General features: G+C 40.6%; 1 protein-coding gene across 9 annotated transcripts in view; it reads right to left on the reverse strand.

Moving 5' to 3' along the window:
• PACS1 (phosphofurin acidic cluster sorting protein 1) overlaps positions 1-20,573 on the reverse strand; it is a 180,138-nt gene extending 159,565 nt beyond the window's left edge. For 2 of the 9 annotated variants that reach the window (XM_036929754.2, XM_036929743.2), the window contains exon 1: positions 19,649-20,446. In XM_036929754.2, the coding sequence (XP_036785649.2) occupies positions 19,649-19,998 (350 nt within the window). In that variant the 5' untranslated portion in view covers positions 19,999-20,446. The other 7 variants (XM_036929779.2, XM_036929771.2, XR_008999137.1 and 4 more) reach the window with 6 other exon arrangements.
• Between the last annotated feature and the right edge of the window lie 933 nt (positions 20,574-21,506).

Consider the following 21,506-nt stretch of genomic DNA (forward strand, 5'->3'; position numbering starts at 1 on the left):
TTTCCCTGAGTCCAGTCTCCTATCCTTCAAATCAAATCACCAAATTGGGAAATAGAATATGTGCAGCCATTAAAAAGAAAATCTCTTGCCTTACAATGAGGATTTTTACAAGATGCTCAGTGAGAAAACCAAGATGCAAAAATATGATTTTAATATGATACCATTTTTAAAACAATATCCTCAATCCACAAATGTATATGTATACATACTTCTGCATTACATGAGAAAAATGTTGAAGAACAAACATATGAGTTACCTGGTAGAGGGTGATACAAAATGAGATAATAAAGAGAAAGGGGAAAGGAGGCAAACAAAAGAGAAAAACAAGACTCCACTGAACAACACATATCTACATGATATGATCCCTTTTATGTATCTATGTAAAAGCATATTTTTCAAACTTTCAAACATAATGAAACTACTAAACAAATTCAACTGTACAAATGAGATAATTTTCCATTCATTCAGAAAATATTTTTAAATACTTGGCCAGTTTTAAAACATGTCTACAAATTCTCTGACAGTCTTCTCATGAAAAGGTAGAAACATATTTCCTTCCCCTTGAATATGGGCTGGGTGTACTGACTTGCTTCTAATGAATAGAATGCAATGGAAATGACAGGGGGACTTGCCAGACTGAAAGAGAAAGGTAATACAGCTTCTCCCTGGCTCTGTCTCACGATGCTTGCCCTTGGAGCCTAGCCACCATGATGTGAGGAAGCCAAAGAGCCACGTGGAAGGGCCACCTATAGGTGTTCCAGCCACAAACCTGGCTGAGGTCCCAGCCAACAGCCAGCATCAGCCACCAGACATGGGAGTGAAAGAGCCTGCAGATGATTCTGACCCCCAGCCCCTGAGCCACTCTGCTCCTTAACTGGATCTGAGAAAATCCTTACTGAGTTCTGCCTAAGTTACAGATTTGCATGCAAACTAATAGGGTCCATGTTTTAAGTGACTAAGTTTTGGAGTCACTTTTTTTTTTTATACAATAGATACCTGGAACAAATACCACTTAAGATTTTACAGAGGAAATTCGGTTGCTTCTTTCAACCTCTGTTGTCTTAGAAGTCACTGTTAAGCTTACCACTGTCTACATGCTTTCCTGCTTTTACCTGTTAGTGCTCAAGGACACAAGGTGTTGAGGTGGGATGCAGGTGTGGCAGGTGGAAGAAAAGGCCAAGACAGTTGGAAGATCAGTTACAATGAGCAAATAAGTAAATTAATTGAGCAGATAAATAAATTAAGGATAAGTAAAAATATTAAGGATAATGAAAGCCAGATTTCTCACTTTTGGAGAAGGTACTTAGAACTTAATGGAAAAGGGTAAGGCTGGAGAGAAGTCTGAGGTTATAGTGGATCTAAAGATATTAGTTCGAACCCATGGTTTTAATATACCAAAAGAGACAGAGAGATGGGTGTGTGTGTGAAGGTGGGGGGGCAGTGGTATATGCTGTACACATATACATTTATCCTGGCTCTGTCTGCTAAGAACACCTGGAAGCAATGACATCTGGAACAATGAAGTTTATCACAACAAACTCCTAAATCCTGGTTACTAAAATACCATCCTCCACTAAAAGAACCAGGACCCTTTAGAGAAATGGCTGATTCCAGGGCCAGGGCAGGGAAAATACAAGATGAGCATGAAACATCTTGCTGTTCCAGAAAATTAGAAAGTGTTCAAAGAAAAAAGGTAAACAGCTCAAAAGAGCTCCCATTAACTAAATGTGGAGTAATTTGAGCATCAAAATAAATAATACTAACAAATTACAACCCAATGAATAAATTACAAATCCATGAGTCCACACTGAAAGGAAGGGGGATGGTGAGGAGGAGGGGGAAGAAGAGAAATGTATCCTTACAATAGTAGAAGCCTAATTTATAAATATAGATGGAATAATGGAAACAATAATAAAAAATCACTTAGTAACCATATGGTGGTTGCTGATTTAGGCAGGACACTCATACTGGTAGCTAGAAGCTTGATGATGAACAGGATATTGGTGTGATCTCAAATCGTCTCCACACAAAATACTCATCAGTTACAAAAAGAAAAACAATGACTTACAGTGAAGAAAAGTAGAGATACCTGGAAGATGCCAACATGACCACATGATCAAGGTTATGGGACTGGTTAACATTATGTGTCCCTTGATGTGACATACTGAGAGTATTACAGCATAGTTTCTGTGATATATTTGCCAAGAAATCATGACCTGAGTCTCATCATGAGGAAATATTAATGCATTCAGCCTGCAGTTTATCCTCCTGAACACAAGACTGGTGAGGACATGAATGACAGGGAAAGACTGAGGGGTTATTCCAGATAGGAGGACACAAAGAGATATGACAACTAAGTACAATGCATGTTCCTTCATGGGATCCTGGACCAGAATGGAAAGGGAGACATTGCTGGGACAGCTGGTGAAGATGTGAATAGGGTCTATGGATTTGTAGAGTAGGTTTTTATCAATGCTAATTACCTAACTTAAAGGGATATGTAGTAGTTATTTTGGAGTGGCCCTGATTGGGGATAAAGCACACACAAATATTTAGAGGTGATAGGGCACCATATATGTAACTTGTCTCAAATGGCTCAGAAACACTTATTTGGAGAAAGTTAGTGTAATTAACACTGAAAATAGTGTAATTAACAGAGTTAACAGTATGGAAATCTGGGTGAGGTAAGAGAAATGTGGGAGCTTCTCCCAGTTATAAACTAGAAGAAAATAGTTATTATTTTCTACACATACATATATATACATACTCGTACCTGAAAGGACTTGACCTATAATATACAAATAATATTAAAAGACAAACATACCAATTTATAAAATAGGTAAGACTTGAACAGATACTGGACAAAAGAAGATATCTAAATGGCTAATTAGCACATATTCAATGTCATTAGTCATTAGGGAAATGTGTATTAAAACCAAGAGTAACCAATTCATGGCTAAAACTAAAATAGCTGACAAAACTAAATGTTGGTGGAGACGTAGAGCAATAGGAACTTTTGTACATTGCCAGTATTAGTCATCTACTACTGTATAACTATAGTACCACAAGGTTAGCAGCTTAAAACAACACACACTTTTCATCTCACAGTTTCAGTGAGTTAGAAGGAATGGCTTAGCTGGGTCATTAGCAAGGTTTCAATCAAGGTGTCGCTGGGGTTGTGGTTTCATCTGAGGCTTGAGTGGGGCAGGATCTGTTTCTGAGCTCATGTGGTTATTGGCGGCACTCAATTCCTCAAGGGCTATGAAACTAAGGGCCACATTTCTTACTGGGTACAGACTCGTAGCTGACCTCAGCTCCCTGCTAGATGGCTTCATAGGCAGCTCACAACATGGCAACTTGCTTCTCCAAAGCCATCAAGGGAGAGAGTCTGTGCACAAGATAGACATTACAATCACATACACATAATCAGGCACAGGCATTCCTCTTCTTATTGTACTTGACTTTATTGTGCTTCATAGATATTCCTCTAGGGTGCTTTCTGGATCGTCACAATTATTGAGGACTTTACTGACATTCAGTGGTGGAAAAACCAAGAATGCCAGACATTCTATAACCCACAATTCCTTGGAGTCCTGCATAATTAAGAAATGACTAGCTTTTTACATGATTTCCAACATTCATGTAAGTTTATATACCAGGCGCAGAACCAGATTTTGTAGGCCCTAAAGCCTATAACAAGCTGGAGGATCCTCTATAAGAAAAAGCATACAAAATTACAATTAAAACCTAGGTCTAGGATTTTAAAGTGTGAAAAACATAGGGATACATCTAAAGAAAGATGCACAACACTTCTACCTAAAACTGCAAAATCAACTGAAGATCTAAATAAATGAAAAGACATCACATCCGTGTATTGAAGGACTCAATATTTTAAAGATTTCAAGTCTCTCCAAATTAATCCAAGATTCAATGCAAACCTAATAAAATTCTCAAAATTTTTAAAGAAATTGAAAAGCTGATTCTAAAATTTCTAGGAACATGAAAAGAGCAAAGATTAATCAAGGCAATTACAAAGAAGCACAAAGTTAGAAGACTTACACTACTAGTAACAGGCCTATTTTAAAGACAGAGTGATAGACAATGAGGGACATCAGTGCAAGCATGGACATATTGATCAATGGTACAAAAAGAAAGTATAAAAATAGACCCACATGTAAAATGTCATGTGATTTATGATCCAGGTGACATTGCACAGCAGTGGGAAAAAGATGACCTTTTAAATAAATGGTTCAGGGTTTAATGAACATCAATATGGGAGAAATGTATCTTAACCCCTCAAACCACATACAAGTATCAGTTCCAGATGGACTGTAGATATAAATGTGAAAGGTAAAACAATACAGCTATTAGAAGAAAATATTGGAGAACATCTTCATATTATTGAAGTAGGCTAAGATTTCTTAAATAGGACATAAAAGGCCCTAAACACAAAGGCGAAATTCATAAACTGGACTAAATTAAGATTAAGAATTTCTATTCAACAAAGGACATCATTGAAAGAGTAAAAAGGTAACCCACAGGGTATAAGAAGATATTTTTAAGGAAAATAACTCATGCAAGTCAATAAGAAACAGACAAACCAATAGAAAAATGGGCAACCGACATGAACAGACAACTCATAAATGAGAATGTACAAACAGCTGATAAGCTTATGAAAAAGTCATAAAATCATGAGGCAAAAGCAAATTAAAGTCACTGGAGAAGCCATTTCACCTCTAACCAGAAGGACCCAAATGAAAAGACAAAGAGTAACAACTGTTGGTGGAGTAGTGGGAATCTTCAGATACTGTTAAGCTAAACACACATATACCCCATGATCCAGCAATTCCACTTCTGGTTATAAACGTAAGAGAAATGAAATGAAATGAAATATATGATAGTGCTTATATCCAGACATGGACAGACAGGGGATAAGAACCTTCATAGAAGCACTATTTATAATAGGGGCAAACTAGAAATCCCCCATATGACCATAACTACCAGAATGGTTAAATAAATTGTAATATATTCACACATGGAATACTACAGCAACGAGAATATATGAAGGGCAACTACATGCAACGATGTGGATGAATCACACATCTTGTTGAGCAAAGAAGTTAGATACAAGAGTGTACACTATATGAAGTAAGTAAGTAGGCAAAACTGACTCATGCTGCCTGAAGTTAGGATATTAGTCATCATTGGTGGGGGAGAGGTAGTGATTAGAAGGAGGGCAAGGTAATGTTTTGGCTGTTGGTTACATTCTATTTCCTAATAAGAGTGCTTGTTATGTGGGTATGTTCAGAAAATTCATCAACTGTATTTCTGTGTGCATAAAGTTCTTTTTTTTTTCTTAATTAGGAACAGAGCCATGAAGTAGCCTATGCACATTAAAAGGCCTTGAAGCTTAAGCTTCATTAGCTTCATAATACATCTGCCATGGGACCCACCAGACATATAAGTGTATAAATAAAAGGCAGTTTATAATTATCTAAGCCTAGGCCTAAATAGATTTTACATAGAAATTTATATTTTTTCACCATTTAACATATATTGAATTTTCCAGGATTGTAGTTAAAAGAGGAAGGACTGCACTTTGTTTTATGTAGATGATTAAGATTTATTCACTATTCTAGAAAATCATATCAACAATGGCATTGCCACATACCATCTGAGTCACCCACACAATACATCTGTATCAGTCTCTATTTATAGGTGTCATATTCACAGAGAAAAAGCTATGTGTACCTGCAAGCACCTGACGGGTATGGTTTCTAATGTGCTGTAAACATTTACAAATGTCTTCTGAGAACTTACATATGGAAATACATACTGTATTACAGTCTTCCTTTTATTTTTTTATATTGCAGTTAAGATAGACATGTTGGTAAGTTTTAATTATCTGAGAATTCCATTTTCAGGATAGAAAAAGGGCCATAAAGCCTGATAGTGTTGAGAACCAGTTACAAATTATCATCCTATCAAAAGAACTGTAAAGAGAATTCTAATTCCTGAACTCGGTAACCGTTTTTTTTTTTATGCTACTCACATTATCCAAATCACAAGTTGTATAATATACTTACCTAAAATGTTAAAAAAAAAAAAAAAAAGGAAAAAAAAAATCCAGCTGCCATTTTCAAAACCAATTATCTAAATATATCTATTATATACTTGATCAAGACATGGTAAACAGAACAAGAGAGAAGAGTTCAAGCTACAAGATCTAACTAGCCCTTTTCCTTTTAAGTCAGTAAGATCAAGTTTGGCATTCTAAGCAAAGGGCTCCATTATCTTTCTGTTCTCTTTCAAAAATAGCTCCACCTTCAAGATTACACAAATTAGATCATTCTGCAGCAGGATTCCTCCTTACAGAAACAGCTCCTAGGAAGCACAGACAGGCTGTCTGCTGTACCAAACCAGTCATTAAAAAAAACAGATGTTTTTGACTTTTCAGTTTCCCTGGATTAATGACAAAGGATATGTAGTATAGTAGTTAATGCAACAGATCTCCCTCATCAAAAACCATCAAACAAGCAAGGATCGCAGAGGAGATACCAAGCCAAGTCAGTATGATAGCACGGTGACCAGGGATGTTAAGACTCAGCTGCTCCAATAGCTTCGTCATGGCCCACCACACAAAAAGAACTTATCTAGATCTGCGACACAATCAGTTGCCAACCTATGGATTACTCCATCACTCAGGAAATTTATTTCCAATTAATTACAAATGGCAAAAGTAGAAACAATGAAATTCTGTTAAGATCTCTGAAGAATTCTAATATACAGATCTTGTTTTCATGTAATGTCATTAAGACAAAGAGGGGTCAGTAAAAAATTTTTTTGTAAAAACCAGGAAACCAACATAAGGAAGCTAAATTAAATTTTCAAGTTATTCTTGAATCCCTTTGTTCTGTCATACCCCAAATTCAATCCATAAGCAAACCCTTTAGGTTTGAGAATATATCCAGAATCTAAGGACTTCTCACCTTTTCCACCCCTACCACCCTAGGCCAAGCCAGTATCAGCTCCCACTATAGCACCACAACACTCCTAACTGGACTTCCTGCTTCCATCCTGACTTCTCTACAGGCTATTCTGCCCACAGTGGCCAGAGGGTGTTTTAAAAGTAAGTCATTATCATGCCTCTTCTCTGGTTCAAAACCTCCAATGGCTTCCCATCTCACTTAAGGTCAAAGCCAGAGTTCTATAATGGTCTACAAGATCTGGTCCCCTTTACTGCTCTGATTTCCTCTCCCCCTCATTCACTTGGCTCCACCCCCACTGGCCTCCTGATGTTCCTGGAACCTACAAGGACTTGCTGCTCCCTCTACTGGTTTGCCTACAAGTAGGCTCCATGATGATGGCTCACCTCTGAGGTGTTCTGTACCACCTTATTTAAAACTGCAGCACTCTCTGTGTGCCCCACTCCCCCTGTCCTACTTTAATTTTCCCCATCTGACATATCCTATCATTCACTTATTGCCTGCTGCCCACCCTGCCCCTAGAAGACAACCTCCACAAGAGCTGGGATTTTGTCTTTTATTACTTGTTCTTTCCTTGGTGTCTTAATGGTGACTGGCATACTGTGTATGCTCAATAATTATCTATTGACTAAATGAAGTTACTATTAGATAGAGAAAGAGCTACAGAGATTTATCCAAACCCACATGATAAGTTAAAGCCAAATAAGAAGCTAAATTCTAAACAAAACATTTTTGGTGTATGGTTTTGAAGAGAGTATAGCAATTTGCTGACTTTTTCATTTAGATATATTATAAAAATAGAAGGAAATACCTGAGTGAGCATCAAACAAAACAAAATAAAACCCAAATAAAGCCATCATCCCAGTCTCTTTTCTTAAAATGATCTTTTAAATGGACTCAAATAAGATGAGCCTCATCATATTGAGACAAGACATTCATTTATCAGTGAGGCTGCCTAAGAACCAGGCCTGTCTGGAACATAAGTAAACATATCACTTGGCCTAAGTCCAAAGCATACCAACCTAATTTTATGCCAAGTTTTTGTTTAGGAGACATTTCCCATTTCCAATCCAGGTTTGCTTCCCAAATGAAATGATACTTTCCTTTTTCTCCATGGAGAGAAAAGCCAATAAAAAGATTAATGGGCAATGTTTTATAAAATGTACCTATTCCTTTTTGTAAGTTTTTTTTTTTTTTAAACAGGAAAAATAGAGGGGATGATCTAAAAGTAAGAAAAACAAAGCAACGATGATATTACATATAGTTAACGAACAATTCTTCCATTAAAGGCAAGAGCATAAACAATTGATTGCACATTTTGGTGGCAGAGGGGAAATACAATTAAATTCACTAATAGCCACAAGAGTTTTTATGTTCCCGGAGGACCTTGGTTTCCAGAGTAGCTTATTCCTTTTCATCCATAGCAAAAATGGTACATGGCAGAGATGAAAGAATGCTATAGACTACTTTCCACATATTTTAATTTTGAGAAAACATTTTATTAACAATAGACAACGTAGATTACACTGCCACATTCCATTGGATATGAGCTGAAAGTGCCAAACAACAACCTACTTGTGAAAACAATATAAATGATGACTAATGTAAATCAGGTCTACAGATATTATACCATCATATTCATAGTTTCACTGGCACTACCCAAAGATGTTAAGGTAATGTTTTCTATGAATATAGATGCTCAAGCATTTTACATTTTCCTTCTCTCCATAACAAATCAACAAGGCAAAAAAAGGTATTCTCACTTTTAAAAATCAGGAAAAAAAAGTGACTTGCCCATAGGTAATCATTATAACCAAGCACTAGATATGGGAGCTTTATTAATCCGTAATATTCCAATTTCCAACCCTAAGGCAAAAATTGACATGTATAATTATAACTGTATCTTCAATAGTGTTTTGACCCCTAAGACTTCAGAAGATTAAACCCCTACCCTAAACTCACCATCAATCATACCTCCCTGGAGTAAAACCTAGACTAACAGAGAAGCAAAATGTTTCTTCCTTGTCCTTAAAACATCCCAGGCTTGACTCTCATGTACTAAGATTAGACTATCTGTTACTCTTCACCCCATATTCAGAGCCTACTCTTTCTTAATATATTTGGCTATCTAGTCCTTCAGCCAATGTTGTAGTAAAAACAACAATGCAGGAAGAAGACATATTGATAGCAATAGGCAGAAACAAAGACAAAAAAAAGAGCTAAAAAAGCAAACACATGAGTTAAAAAATAGTTATATACCATATACCAGTTTATACTCTTCATTTCAAGCCCTGATATTCATCATGAGGATACCATTCATCATGATGATCCACACTTGAGAAGAGGTTAATCTGTGTTTTATATATTCTTAAGAAAGAACTAAGCCTCTTCAACAGCTGGTGTTGACAAAACTGGACAGCTACATGTAAGAGAATGAAACTGGATCACTGTCTAACCCCGTACACAAAAGTGAACTCAAAATGGATCAAAGACCTGAATGTAAGTCATGGAACCATAAAACTCTTAGAAAAAAATATAGGCAAAAATCTCTTGGACATAAACATAAGCAACTTCTTCATGAACATATCTCCCCGGGCAAGGGAAACAAAAGCAAAAATGAACAAGTGGGACTATATCAAACTAAAAAGCTTCTGTACAGCGAAGGATACCATCAGTAGAAAAAAAAGACATCCTACAGTATGGGAGAATATATTCATAAATGACAGCTCCAATAAAGGGTTGACATCCAAAATATATAAAGAGCTCACAGACCTCAACAAACAAAAAGCAAATAATCCAACAAAAAAATGGGCACAGGATCTGAAGAAACACTTCTCCAAAGAAGAAATTCAGATGGCCAACAGGCACATGAAAAGATGCTCCACAACACTAATCATCAGGGAAATGCAAATTAAAACCACAATGAGATATCACCTCACACCAGTTAGGATGGCCAACATCCAAAAGACAAACAACAACAAATGTTGGCGAGGATGTGGAGAAAGGGGAACCCTCCTACACTGCTGGTGGGAATGTAAACTAGTTCAACCATTGTGGAAAGCAGTATGGAGGTTCCTCAAAAAGCTCAACATAGAAATACCATTTGACCCAGGAATTCCACTCTTAGGAATTTACCCTAAGAATGCAGCAGCCCAGTTTGAAAAAGACAGATGCACCCCTATGTTTATCGCTGCACTATTTACAATAGCCAAGAAATGGAAGCAACCTAAGTGTTCCATCGATAGATGAATGGATAAAGAAGATGTGGTACATATACACAATGGAATATTATTCAGCCATAAGAAAACAAATCCTACTATTTGCAACAACATGGATGAAGCTAGAGGGTATTAGGCTCAGTGAAATAAGCCAGGTGGAGAAAAACAATTATCAAATGATTTCACTCATCTGTGGAGTGTAAGAACAAAGAAAACACTGGAGGAACAAAACAGCAGCAGAATCACAGAACCCAAGAATGGACTAACAGTTACCAAAGGGAAAGGGATTGGGGAGGATGGGTGGGAAGGGAGGGATAAGGGGGAAAAGGGGGCATTACGATTAGCACACATAATGTAGGGGGGTGGGGACATGGGGAAGGCAGTATATACAGAGAAGACAAGTAATGATTCTATAGCATCTTACTATGCTGATGGACAGTGACTGTAATGGGGTATGTGGGGGGGGACTAGATAATAGGGGGAGTCTATTAACTATAATGTTGTTCAAGTAATTGTACATTAATGATATCAAAATAAAAAATAAAAAATAAAGAAAAGAAAGAATAGAAACATGTTAATGTATTTGTAGATTTCCAACTAAAATGGGAAAATAGTCTTTGTGCTTATTAAAGCACTTCGTGATAGGCCTTAAATGTATTATCAGGTTTCTCCTGTAAACGTAGAATATAATTTTTCTATACTTTGAGACATAAAAAGGAAAGCTTAAGGAGAAAAGTTGCTCAACTTTTAATAGCAATAAACGGCTACCTGTAAACCGGTTTAGTTGCTCTTCTGGCTGCCAAAACAGAGCTAAAGAAGTCAGCAGGTAGAATAGGGAAGCTGTCAAGTCAAGCTGGCTCAAAACAAAGCTGTGGTTTGCAGGCGGAGCCCTGCACCGTCTCTTCCGTTCATATAAGCTGGCAGGATGTAGAAACAGGATCCTGACCCAGCCACTGCTTCAGAGAACCAAAATATTTTGCTTTGACTTTCTAGTCTATTAAGCTTGTGGTTTGGCAGGATCTGTGTCTAAAGTGAACCCAAGACCTTATGATGGTTCTACTGAAGAAATCAGAGTAACAACAAAATTGTCCTGACTCTAGAAGGAAAGCGGTTTTTAGAGGGGCATGGGGGAGAGACAGAGAAGCTGGCCTAACAATAAATACAGCAATGGTAACAGCTAATATTCTTAAGTGTTTTCTATGTGCCACATGGGAGCTTCACCTGTATTAATCTCATTTAATCTTCATAATAAATGAGGGGAGGGACAATTATTATGTCCATTTTACAGATAAGAAAATTGAAGCATGAGAGGTTAAATAATAATTTTCCCAAGTCACTAAATGGTTAACAACAGAACCAGGATTAAAATCCTGGCTAACTGGCTCCAGAACTGGTAAACACACTCTCTGTGAAGCCTCTCACTGTCTATAATACGGGAAGAGAGCAGCATTCTCTAATTCCAGTACAACAAAAGATAAAGCATTACATATTATTTGTCAACTATGAGAATCAGACAGGGCTTGTGGTACACCAAGTTTAAACAGAGAATAGTTCTGGTGTCAGGCAATCATGAATTATGAGACAAATCCCAGTTCTACCTACTGCTAAACTGTGTAGCTTTGCAAAAATGCTTTTACCTCTCACTGGGCCATGATATCACTTTCTGGGAAGGGGATCTTAATATCTGCTTCTGATGGTTATCGCGACACACGGTGACTGCTCACTTCATTCAGGCATCAGTGCAAATGTCATCTCACCTGAGGCCTTCTCTGACCACCCTATCCAAAGCAGCCCTTCCTCCAACACTCTCAATTCCCCAACTGTTTTATTTTTCATCAAGGCACTACTCACTATTCACTATTTATTATAAACCTACCAATTGCTTATTATCAGTCTCCTTCCACTAGAATATACATCCTAGGAGAGAATGGACTTTGTCAACCTGGATGCTGTAGTTTCCCTGGCACCTACAGCAGTGCTTAGCACATAGAAATAATAAATATTTGCTCAATGCTATAAATATTTGTTCATTCAACAAATACAGATTTTCATTCAATAAACATTACAAATAAACAGGCACTGTTCATTTGACAAATGTATTTATGAAGCATCTACAAAGTAACTAAATAAATTAGTGGAATTATTTCAGATGATGATAACTAGTTGTGAAGATTTATAAACACCTAGAATGGACTGGGCAGGTGAGGGCAGCTTTCCCAGGTGGCAGTTCAATTTAGACCTGAATGATACCCACAGCCAGCAACATGGTGATCTGGGAACAAGGCATCCCAGGTAGAGAGAACAGTGCAAAAGCCTGAAGGCAGGGGTGACCACATCTAGGCCCAGTTTGCCCAAAAACAAGTGAGCATGGGAGAGAATGAACAGAAGATGAGGTCAAAGACACAGGAAGGGGCCACATCATGAAGTATTTCCTAGGTCATGACAAGGGGTTTATTCTAAGTATGATGAGAAGTTATTTGATGGTATCTCTTATCTTCACCTGCTAGAACATACACTCTGTACACATTCAAGATCAAGGATTTTGTTTCTGGCACATACCAGCTGGTCTATAAGCATTTTACTAAATAAGTGAAGTGGAAGATTATGAAGAAGGGGGTGACATGATCTGATTTTCATTTTGAAATACCACTCTGACCTGCTACTAGTGGTTACCTTCTGGGAGTAGACTAGGGTGGCAGAGAATGAGTAGAATTACAAGCAGTAGAGTGCAGTGTGTTGAGAGGTACCATAAAACAGAGAAAACAGGAGGAAAGGCTACTCGCAAAGCCTCAAAGCCATTTGGTGTTTTTAAACAACAGACAGGAAAAGGTCAGTGAGGAGGGATCAAATAAATGACAACTGATATCCTAAGCCTTTTGGGTTTTCTAAACAATAAAAAAAAAAAAAACTGCTACAAAGAATCTCTATCTCACCTATGAAAAGAGGAACCAAAGGAAACTCAAAGACAGACAAATAGACAGACACCCACACAAAATGTTTTGGAGAACAACTGTTAAGGAAAAACAACTTCCTATATCTAAGCATAATAACCAGGCTAAATTCCCTCAGGGACAATTAATGTGCCAACTATATCCAAACGTTACCTGGGGAAAATTCTTGTTCATTATGAGGTTTGGGAGGCAAACTGTCACTTGGAGGAGTTGTACAGTCTACAAAGAGAGGGACAGGTATTGTAGTAGGTATCAAGTTTTAAAACATTACTCCTTTAGTGACATCAGGTCACTAAAAAACATACAGGGTAACTTACGTTTAATTTCTAAGATGCATGCCACAGTTCTAAATAAATGTTTGCCAAAAAAATCTATGGATAGTACTGTTACTAGAAGTACTGAAAGAGCTGTAAGGATGAATGAAACAGGGGCATCTGGGAGTTGACAAGGAACTTCCAAAGAGAAAGAAGGAAGAACAGTATTCAGGATCAGGAAAATTGGTGAAGCTAGAACAAAACTCAGACATTCTCACCTGTAGTGTATCTTAACAATTTTATGGTCTAAAGGAATCTACACGAAAGCTAAATAAATATATGAATGTGCCATTTTCAATCCTACTTTATCACCTATGTCTCACCATCCACCCAGCATGAGGAAAGCAGTGGTCTAGAACATTCTCCATTCACCATTTTTGCTATCACTAAAAATGAACAAGCAACTCTAGAACCAAGAATGGAAGATAATGAATGGAGTGAAACTTTAGCCCCCTATGTCTTCATCCATTTAATATGTACTTTTTTTTACAGCTTTATTGCAAATAAACTTCATAAAGCTCACTCCTTTAAGTTATACCATCAAGTACAGCTGGTATGTATTTTTAAATACATATTTTTAAAACAACATTTCTGTAATACATGTTTATTGTAGAAAATTTAGAAATCACACACACACAAAAACGACAAAAATTAATACAACAAATAATCCTACCATTTAAAAACCATTTTGTAGTTAGTACCTCTAGTTTTCTCAAGAGATACTGACTAAGACCTGAAACTGCAGGAAACAAATGGCAGGGGGGTACCAGGAAGTAAATTCCCTACAGAAAGAAGGGAGCAGATTAGAAGGTAACATTTAGAGGAGAAAAATTAATGAAGGAAACTAACGGACCCTTGAAATAGTGAAGAAAAGGGGTATTTAAAAATTATTTGGAAGAGGACAAAAGTATTCAGTTTAATTAAATGTATAAGGAGAAACTAAAAACAGTAATACTAAAAATGTCACACTTAGGCAATTTTCTCTCTAAAACAAGTGTTATCTAATAGAACTTTCTGTGGTCCTGGAGGTGTTTTAGATCAGCCCTGTCCAATATGGAAGCCACTAGCCAGCCACATGTGACCAGTATGACATGAAATGTAGCTAGCACAACTAAGAAAGGGAATTTTAAATTTTATTCAATTTTAAATAATTTTAATTTAAATAGACACGTGGCTAGTGGTTACTATACTGGACAGCACAGCCTTAAAATAGCTTATCATCTTAAGATATAATGGAAAGTTAAATGGAATGCTTTAAGGAACTGTTTTGTAGAAGATATATAACCTAAGTAACAATATATCATCATTTACTGACCTTCTCTACTACCTGTACCCAAGGTACAGGCCAGGTACGGGACTGCCTAAGTGGCTCCCTGAGCTGTGACTACAGCTATTCTCTGGTTTGTCATAGGTAAAAAGGAACACAGGTCCAGAAGGCTTTCTAATGAGACAAATGCCCTGTGAATGGAAGTAGGAGGAAAACACTCTGGAGTAGTTGGTGCCTCAGCATCCACCTTGGTTCTCTAAAATTCTCAGAAGCTATGCTGGTTATTAGGCCTAGAAAAGGGAGGATTCTATCAGTGCCAGAAACAAACCAACTTGCTCAATTCCATCCCAAGGGGCCTCCGAAAGATGTTCTAAGACCAACTGCAAATTGTCTTTTCTCAAGTCCTTACTACTACTCCGAACCCATGCTGGAAAAAGACCAACTCTTGTAATCACTCCCACAGCTATCCTGGATTCCTAAAGTACTCCCAGACTGTGACACCACAAATGCAAGCCAAGCCCACTCCAAATTTCAGAGGAACTACTGAGCCTTCAAGTCCAGGCCAAAACAAGATAAGCCTCCTGTGTTGAAGTAGTGAAGAGACACAGCTCAAACATTTTGATTTTCACTTCCCTCACGCACACTCAGCCAAGCAATAACAGCAATGGTGGCAGCTTACTGGCTTAGCTAAGAAATTGGAAAACTCATTTAAAAAGAAATCACATAACCACTAATGTGTCCAAAAGATCTGTAAATCAATACATGTAAAACGGACTCTGTGAAAAGTCATTCTCTTTCTAACCTAAGGAATCTGAGCTTCCACTGGGACGGTGGATAATATTACCCCGATAGACAGGATATTCTATTACAACACTCACAAAGTGAAACTCAAATCTTCTAAGATACACATACGCTTTTAAGACTTTTAAGGCTAAGAAAACAAAAGATATTTTGCCAGGTATCTCTTATTTGATCAGCTCCATTTACTTTCCATCTATCATTTAGGAAACACTTTCTCCTACAGATCAGTAAGTCCTATTCTGTTTATTTCACCCACATTATAATGGATGACAAGTAAAAGTATTCCCAGTCAATGGATGAGAAACCTAAGGTGTGGAGGGGTTTGCCCTGGTATCAATAAGAACACAGTAATATATTCTAGCTTGCCTAGTGCTTTTGTGGTTGTAACTGCCCCTAAGTGCCTTCACAAAAGCTACACTTCTACTGCAGGCCAGTGATGCCAACTTAACCACAACCACCTCCTTTGGCTCTAACACTTTTGTCCAGTAAGGCTTACTTTAGTACCCACTTAAAAAAAAATTTTTTTTAATGTGCTGTAAGGAGAAATGTGACTGATAACTACTGAACTCCTTCCTAAATACACATATCAAGGACATGCAAATATGCTTTGGACTCAAAGACAGATGTGATATAGTTTATTTTATGAGTGATATAGCAGAGTACATTTTGCCTCCTAATAATCAGTTTGACATACTAAAGAATGTACACTTGTGAAATTTAATAACTTTTCCTCCTCTCCTACTTAAACAACTCAAGAGAAAAGAAGCATCAGGGAAGTTTTCACCATACAAAGACAGAAAAGAAGGGATCAATAATGAAGTCTCTAAACCACCTTCCCTTTCTATCAAACAACATGCCACCTGCTGTCTCCAATGCACCTCACCACCAGCCATACCACAGACAGTAGCAGAGGAAGTACTGACTATGGAGGGAAAGCAATGCCAACTTGAATATCAAAGCTGTGAATTTAATAAAGGAACTATGACTGACCTACCTGCTTGTAATGGAATCCTAGTCAACTGTATTTCCCAGTGATTAACTCTGGGGAGTGAGAATTTTTTCCTTTACTATTTTCATCTTTCTGTACTGCTTGAATGTCGAATCACGGATATGTATTAATCGTTTTATTTTTAAAACAATGGTAAAAGGGCAACAAAGAGAACAATTCAGTTATTTTAAAGCCAACTATTAGACATGCTCTTCAACCATAGAAAATTTTTAAAAAATTAATATGGATTCTCAGCAATTTAATAGATATTAAATGAGAGCAGACTGCACACCTGAGAAACAACTTCAGCGTTCACCTTTACTTAAATATCGAACAAAGGGAAAATTGTTTTTTTTCTAAAAGCAAATTATATTTCTATAGGGACCAAGAAAAGGGGCATGACCTTCCTAACACAACTTTTCAATTCTCTCTTCTCTGTACTAGGTGGAATCACATTTGCACAGGACTGAATCTCACAACATTCTTCTATCTAACCTTGGATCATCATCATGTTTACATTTTTTAAGTGTGCACATCTCCCATGTTTGTGTCTCATTTGAGTTACCTCTGACAAGAATGGTAATTCTAGACTCTATACAGAATGCTGTATACAGTGCATGTTGCCGATATATTCTAAACAACATGAGTAAGTACACCAAGGAGACCTCAAAATAACAAGATGATTCTAATAACCAACTGGAAAGGCCAATAGCAGGACACTTTCTCCCCACAGGGTGCTATTTTCCAACAGCATGCTCCAAAGAGCACAAGTGTTCCACAAGGAGCTGGGAGACACAAGAGTAACGGCTGAAAAACAAAGAGCGGCAGCTGACACTCGAGGATCCATTAGTAGACATGACATAACTGCATGCTGCCCGCAGGTGAAAACAACAAGTCAGCCTAAGCCTCTCACACCAACTTAGCATAACACTACCGATTTAATCAGACGTTGCTCTGGCTGTTTCTTGGACTAATAGTTTGTTACATGGTCTTTTCAGTGACCAACAGGGGCTGACCAAAAATCAACAGCAATCAGGGATTTTATGTATCCCCCTCTGATGAACAGCAGCTTCTTGCCTGGTGGCTCATGCCTTAAAAAAAAAATCTAACAAACTAGAGGGGGCAGCTATCTGCATCACCTGTCAAACATAGTGATGGATGTGAAGGAAGAACTGGCACGCATATATTACTAACATGAGACCCATGTAGGAAAGGGCACAGTGCTTTTCTGTTTGAAAGAGGTGGATTAGAGTACTTCCCCTCTAGATGGGCTCATATAGAAAGAGAGAGTCCTGCTAAGTACCACAAGAGGAATACCATTACATACTCCCACTTGAGTGTGGTGGCGTGCTAGGACACTGGCCAGAGCAAACTAACCTAACGTGTCTCCTGATTTCCCTAAAGAAAGGACAGAGAAAAAAATAAAGGGTAAGTCAGTGGAGTGAATGCAGAAACACAGAGAATGTGAAGGGGTGAGAGGAAAATAATCTAATATTATATATGCAAAGATCAAATAGCAATTTCACCCCTATATATGAAGACAACCTAAAGAAACATTTGCAAGGGCACACAGGAATCCCAGACAAAAATACTTCAAGTATTGCTGGTCAGGTTAACAGCAAACAACCCAAATGTTCATCAGAAGGAGAACCATGTATATTCATATAATGAAATTCTACCCATTAGTGAAAATAAACTAGAGCTACCATACAACACTGATGATTCTTACAAACTTTAAAATGTAGTTTTAAAAATATGCACACTAAGTCACAGAACACATACAGTATAGCATTTATATAAATTTCAAAAACACTCAAAACTAAAAAGTATTCAGAGATGTGCATATGTAATCAAGCTATTTTTAAAAGAAAAGGGATATAATAAACACACAATTCCGAATAGTGTTTACCTTTGTAGGGAGGAAGAGGGGGATGTGGTCAGGAAGAGCCCTCCTGAGGGCCTCAATATAATTGGTAATGCTCTATTTCTTAAGCTGAACCAAGTATAGAGATGTACTTCTCATCATTTTTTAAATGTATCTAGGATATATATTTTTGTATGCATGAAATAACTCAAAATAAAGGGGTGGAAGGGACAGAATTGAGGGTGAAACCAGACAATGTTCCCTAACTCCCACTTACACATCCATCTGACCAAGGCTACTTTAAGAGTAAGGAGTCAGCCCCAGACTCCACAGCAAGAGAATCAACTCAGTTTAGAGATGACAAAAAGATTACCTCCAGGCACTTTTCTGGGCTTACTGGGCAAAACCAGCTCCACAGTGTCTATTCAGGGAGTAAACTGTAAGACATGGCACACTGTCCCCAAAGAGTTGGAGAAAGACTGCCCTGCCAGCACAGAAACAGAAAATATCCCACACTCAGGCATATTTTACCAACTAAAGGAAGGAAAATCCCCAGATGGTTCCAACAGACGGTGGAATGGATTGAATTTAGGAACAAGGCAGTAATTTTACGTAGCCCGGGAGGGCTAGGAGAATTAGCAACCAGTTAACGGGGGATGTGGGGAAAGGGGGAGGTGAAAAATACACTGGGAATACACTAAATAGGACTTTGACAAGAACATACCTGCTGGGACAGAATGTGTGTGATGTGAAGTACAAGTGAACATGTGCGCTGAAGACTAACCAGAAGCCCCAAGGGTTACTGTATGGGCTTCACCTGGCGGAAGGCGACAACCGAGTTTGGCACAGGCTGAGTATATTGGAAAATAACATCCAAAGGCATCTGTACCACATCTATGTAACATCGTACAGCCCACGGGCGCCGGCGAGGCAGGAAAAAATGCCTGTGACTTAACTCGGGGAAACTGACCGTCAGCAAGGCCGGAGTCGGCCAGACCGACGAGAGAAGGCCCAGGGCTGGGAGTCCGGAAGGCCCCGCTCGCGAGGAGAAGAGGGGCTCCCGGCTGGAGGCAGAGGTGGGGCTCCCCGGAGAGGGCGGGGTCCGCGCTGGAGGAGTCCCGGGAGGCCCGGCGGGAGCCAGGCCGGGCGGCGGGGCAGCCAGGGGGGATCCAGCCGGGGGACGCCCCCTCGTGCGGTGGGACGGGGAGGAGTGGGCGCCGCGGCCTGTCACACACCCGGCCCCCCAGCCCGCCGCTCACCTGGGCACGCAGCTGGACGAGCTCCGGTCCACCTCCCAGGTGGCGTACAGGTTCATCTGCACGGGGGCGGGGGTGCGGCCTGGCCCCGGGCCGCCGGGAGGCGCGGAACCCGAGGCCACCGCGACGGCCATGGAGGTGGCGGTGGACGAGGTCGAAGAGGAGGCGGCCGCTGCCGAGGTGGACGCGGACGATGAGGGGGCCTGGGCCAGCTTGGGGGGCGTCGGCTGCTGCTGCGGTGGCTGCTGCGGCGCCGGCTGCTGCTGCGGGGACTGGGCGACCCCAGAACCGCGCTGGCAGCTGCCGCCCCCGGCGCCTCCCGGACCACCGCCCGCCACCCCGCGTTCCGCCATGGCCCGGCCAGGAGCTGGGGGCTCGGGGATTACGGGAATCCAGGCGAGGCCGAGCAGACACCCAGGCTTCTCCCACAGCCGCGGCGGGGACTCGACTTGTCTCCTCAGCCCGCCAGCCCGAGCGCGCGAGCGAGCGAACGACAGGCTGCACGCACGCGCGGGGCCTCTGCGCGCTGCCCTCGCGCTCGCCCGCCGCTGCCTGTTGCGGCTCGCGCCGCCGAGACACTGGGTGGGCGTGTCCGGGGAGGGGGCGGGGAGCCCCGGCTCGCGCTCGCCCCACCCAGCACCAAGGGGCGGGTCCCGGGCGCGCTCGTGCCCTCGGAGGGCCGTGGGCGCGCGCCCCCAGCTCTCTTGGAGGGGGGTTGGGGCGGGCGAGCGCTCCGGCGGGCGCTCCCCACACCCCCGCAGCTCGGGCGGCAGCTGGGCGACCCCATCCTCCCCGCCCCTGTCTTTCCTTCTGTTGCAGCCGAGCCAGCGGAAACCCCGCTTTTCCGGGGCGCGGCCACGGGCAGAAGAGGGCTGCTGGCAAAGCGCCCCGGCCCCTCGAGTCTCTGGAGATGAGGCCGAACTCGCCGCCACCGAAGACCTTTTCAGGACGGCAGATCTAGCCCCCGCCCCAGGGTTTCTTCGCCAAGAACATTAAGACCTCAAGAATGGTGGAGCCCCAGCAGTCAGCTGGGCGCCTGGGGGCCGCAGGCCGCAGTTTTACTCCTGCTCCTCTCCAGTGTGCGCAGGGGCCCAGGGACCTAGAGTCCAAAGGCCCCTGGCAAGGGTGGATTATAATGCTAAGCTTTGGCCCATCTGAAGTCGGCCTGCTTTTTCTCCTCTTCCCCAAAAAATCAGTAAGTCTCAAGCCCCTTTTCCCTACCCTCAGTTTCTTGCACATGGAATGTTTTTTTCTGCTTCACTTACTAAGTTTCTACAGTTCTATTCCTCCCCAGGCCCAGTTCAACTGTCATCCCCAAAGGATCTCCCACACTGCACCCCACCCCAGAAACCATCTTGAAGCCTCTCGTTCATCAGCACCTGAGTACCTACACTTCCACTAACACCGGTGGTACCACAGCAGTATGTGGCATCTCTCCACAGCACTGGGGCAAATGCCTGTTAGACCCAGCAGTCCAATCTAACCTGTCAGGTAGACCTTTTGGACAGGTTTCAAGGAGAAAGCAACCCCCTCACGCACACCAAAACCTGGAAACTGTGTGAAACCACCAGTGGCTCACGTGGACTCAGGACAATCTAGATTTTGAGCTGTGTTCTCCCCCAGGTAAGGACGTCAACTCTTTCTGCTAGTGTATTAAGGAAGGCCTGACCTGGCCTACTTCCCAAGCCCACTGTACTTCCTCAGCCCAGCCAGGGCACTAAGCTGGCTATTTTTAGTCCCCAAGGACAAAGTGATAGGGTTAAACCAGACCTAGAGGTATTTCCCCCAGAGCCTCCCACAAAAGCAGGCAGTGGTAATATATGTAATTTCAGCAATGCTGTGGCTTCACCACCAGTCTCAC

Source organism: Manis pentadactyla, chromosome 9 (assembly GCF_030020395.1).
Source record: "Manis pentadactyla isolate mManPen7 chromosome 9, mManPen7.hap1, whole genome shotgun sequence".
Taxonomy (NCBI): Eukaryota; Metazoa; Chordata; class Mammalia; order Pholidota; family Manidae; genus Manis; species Manis pentadactyla.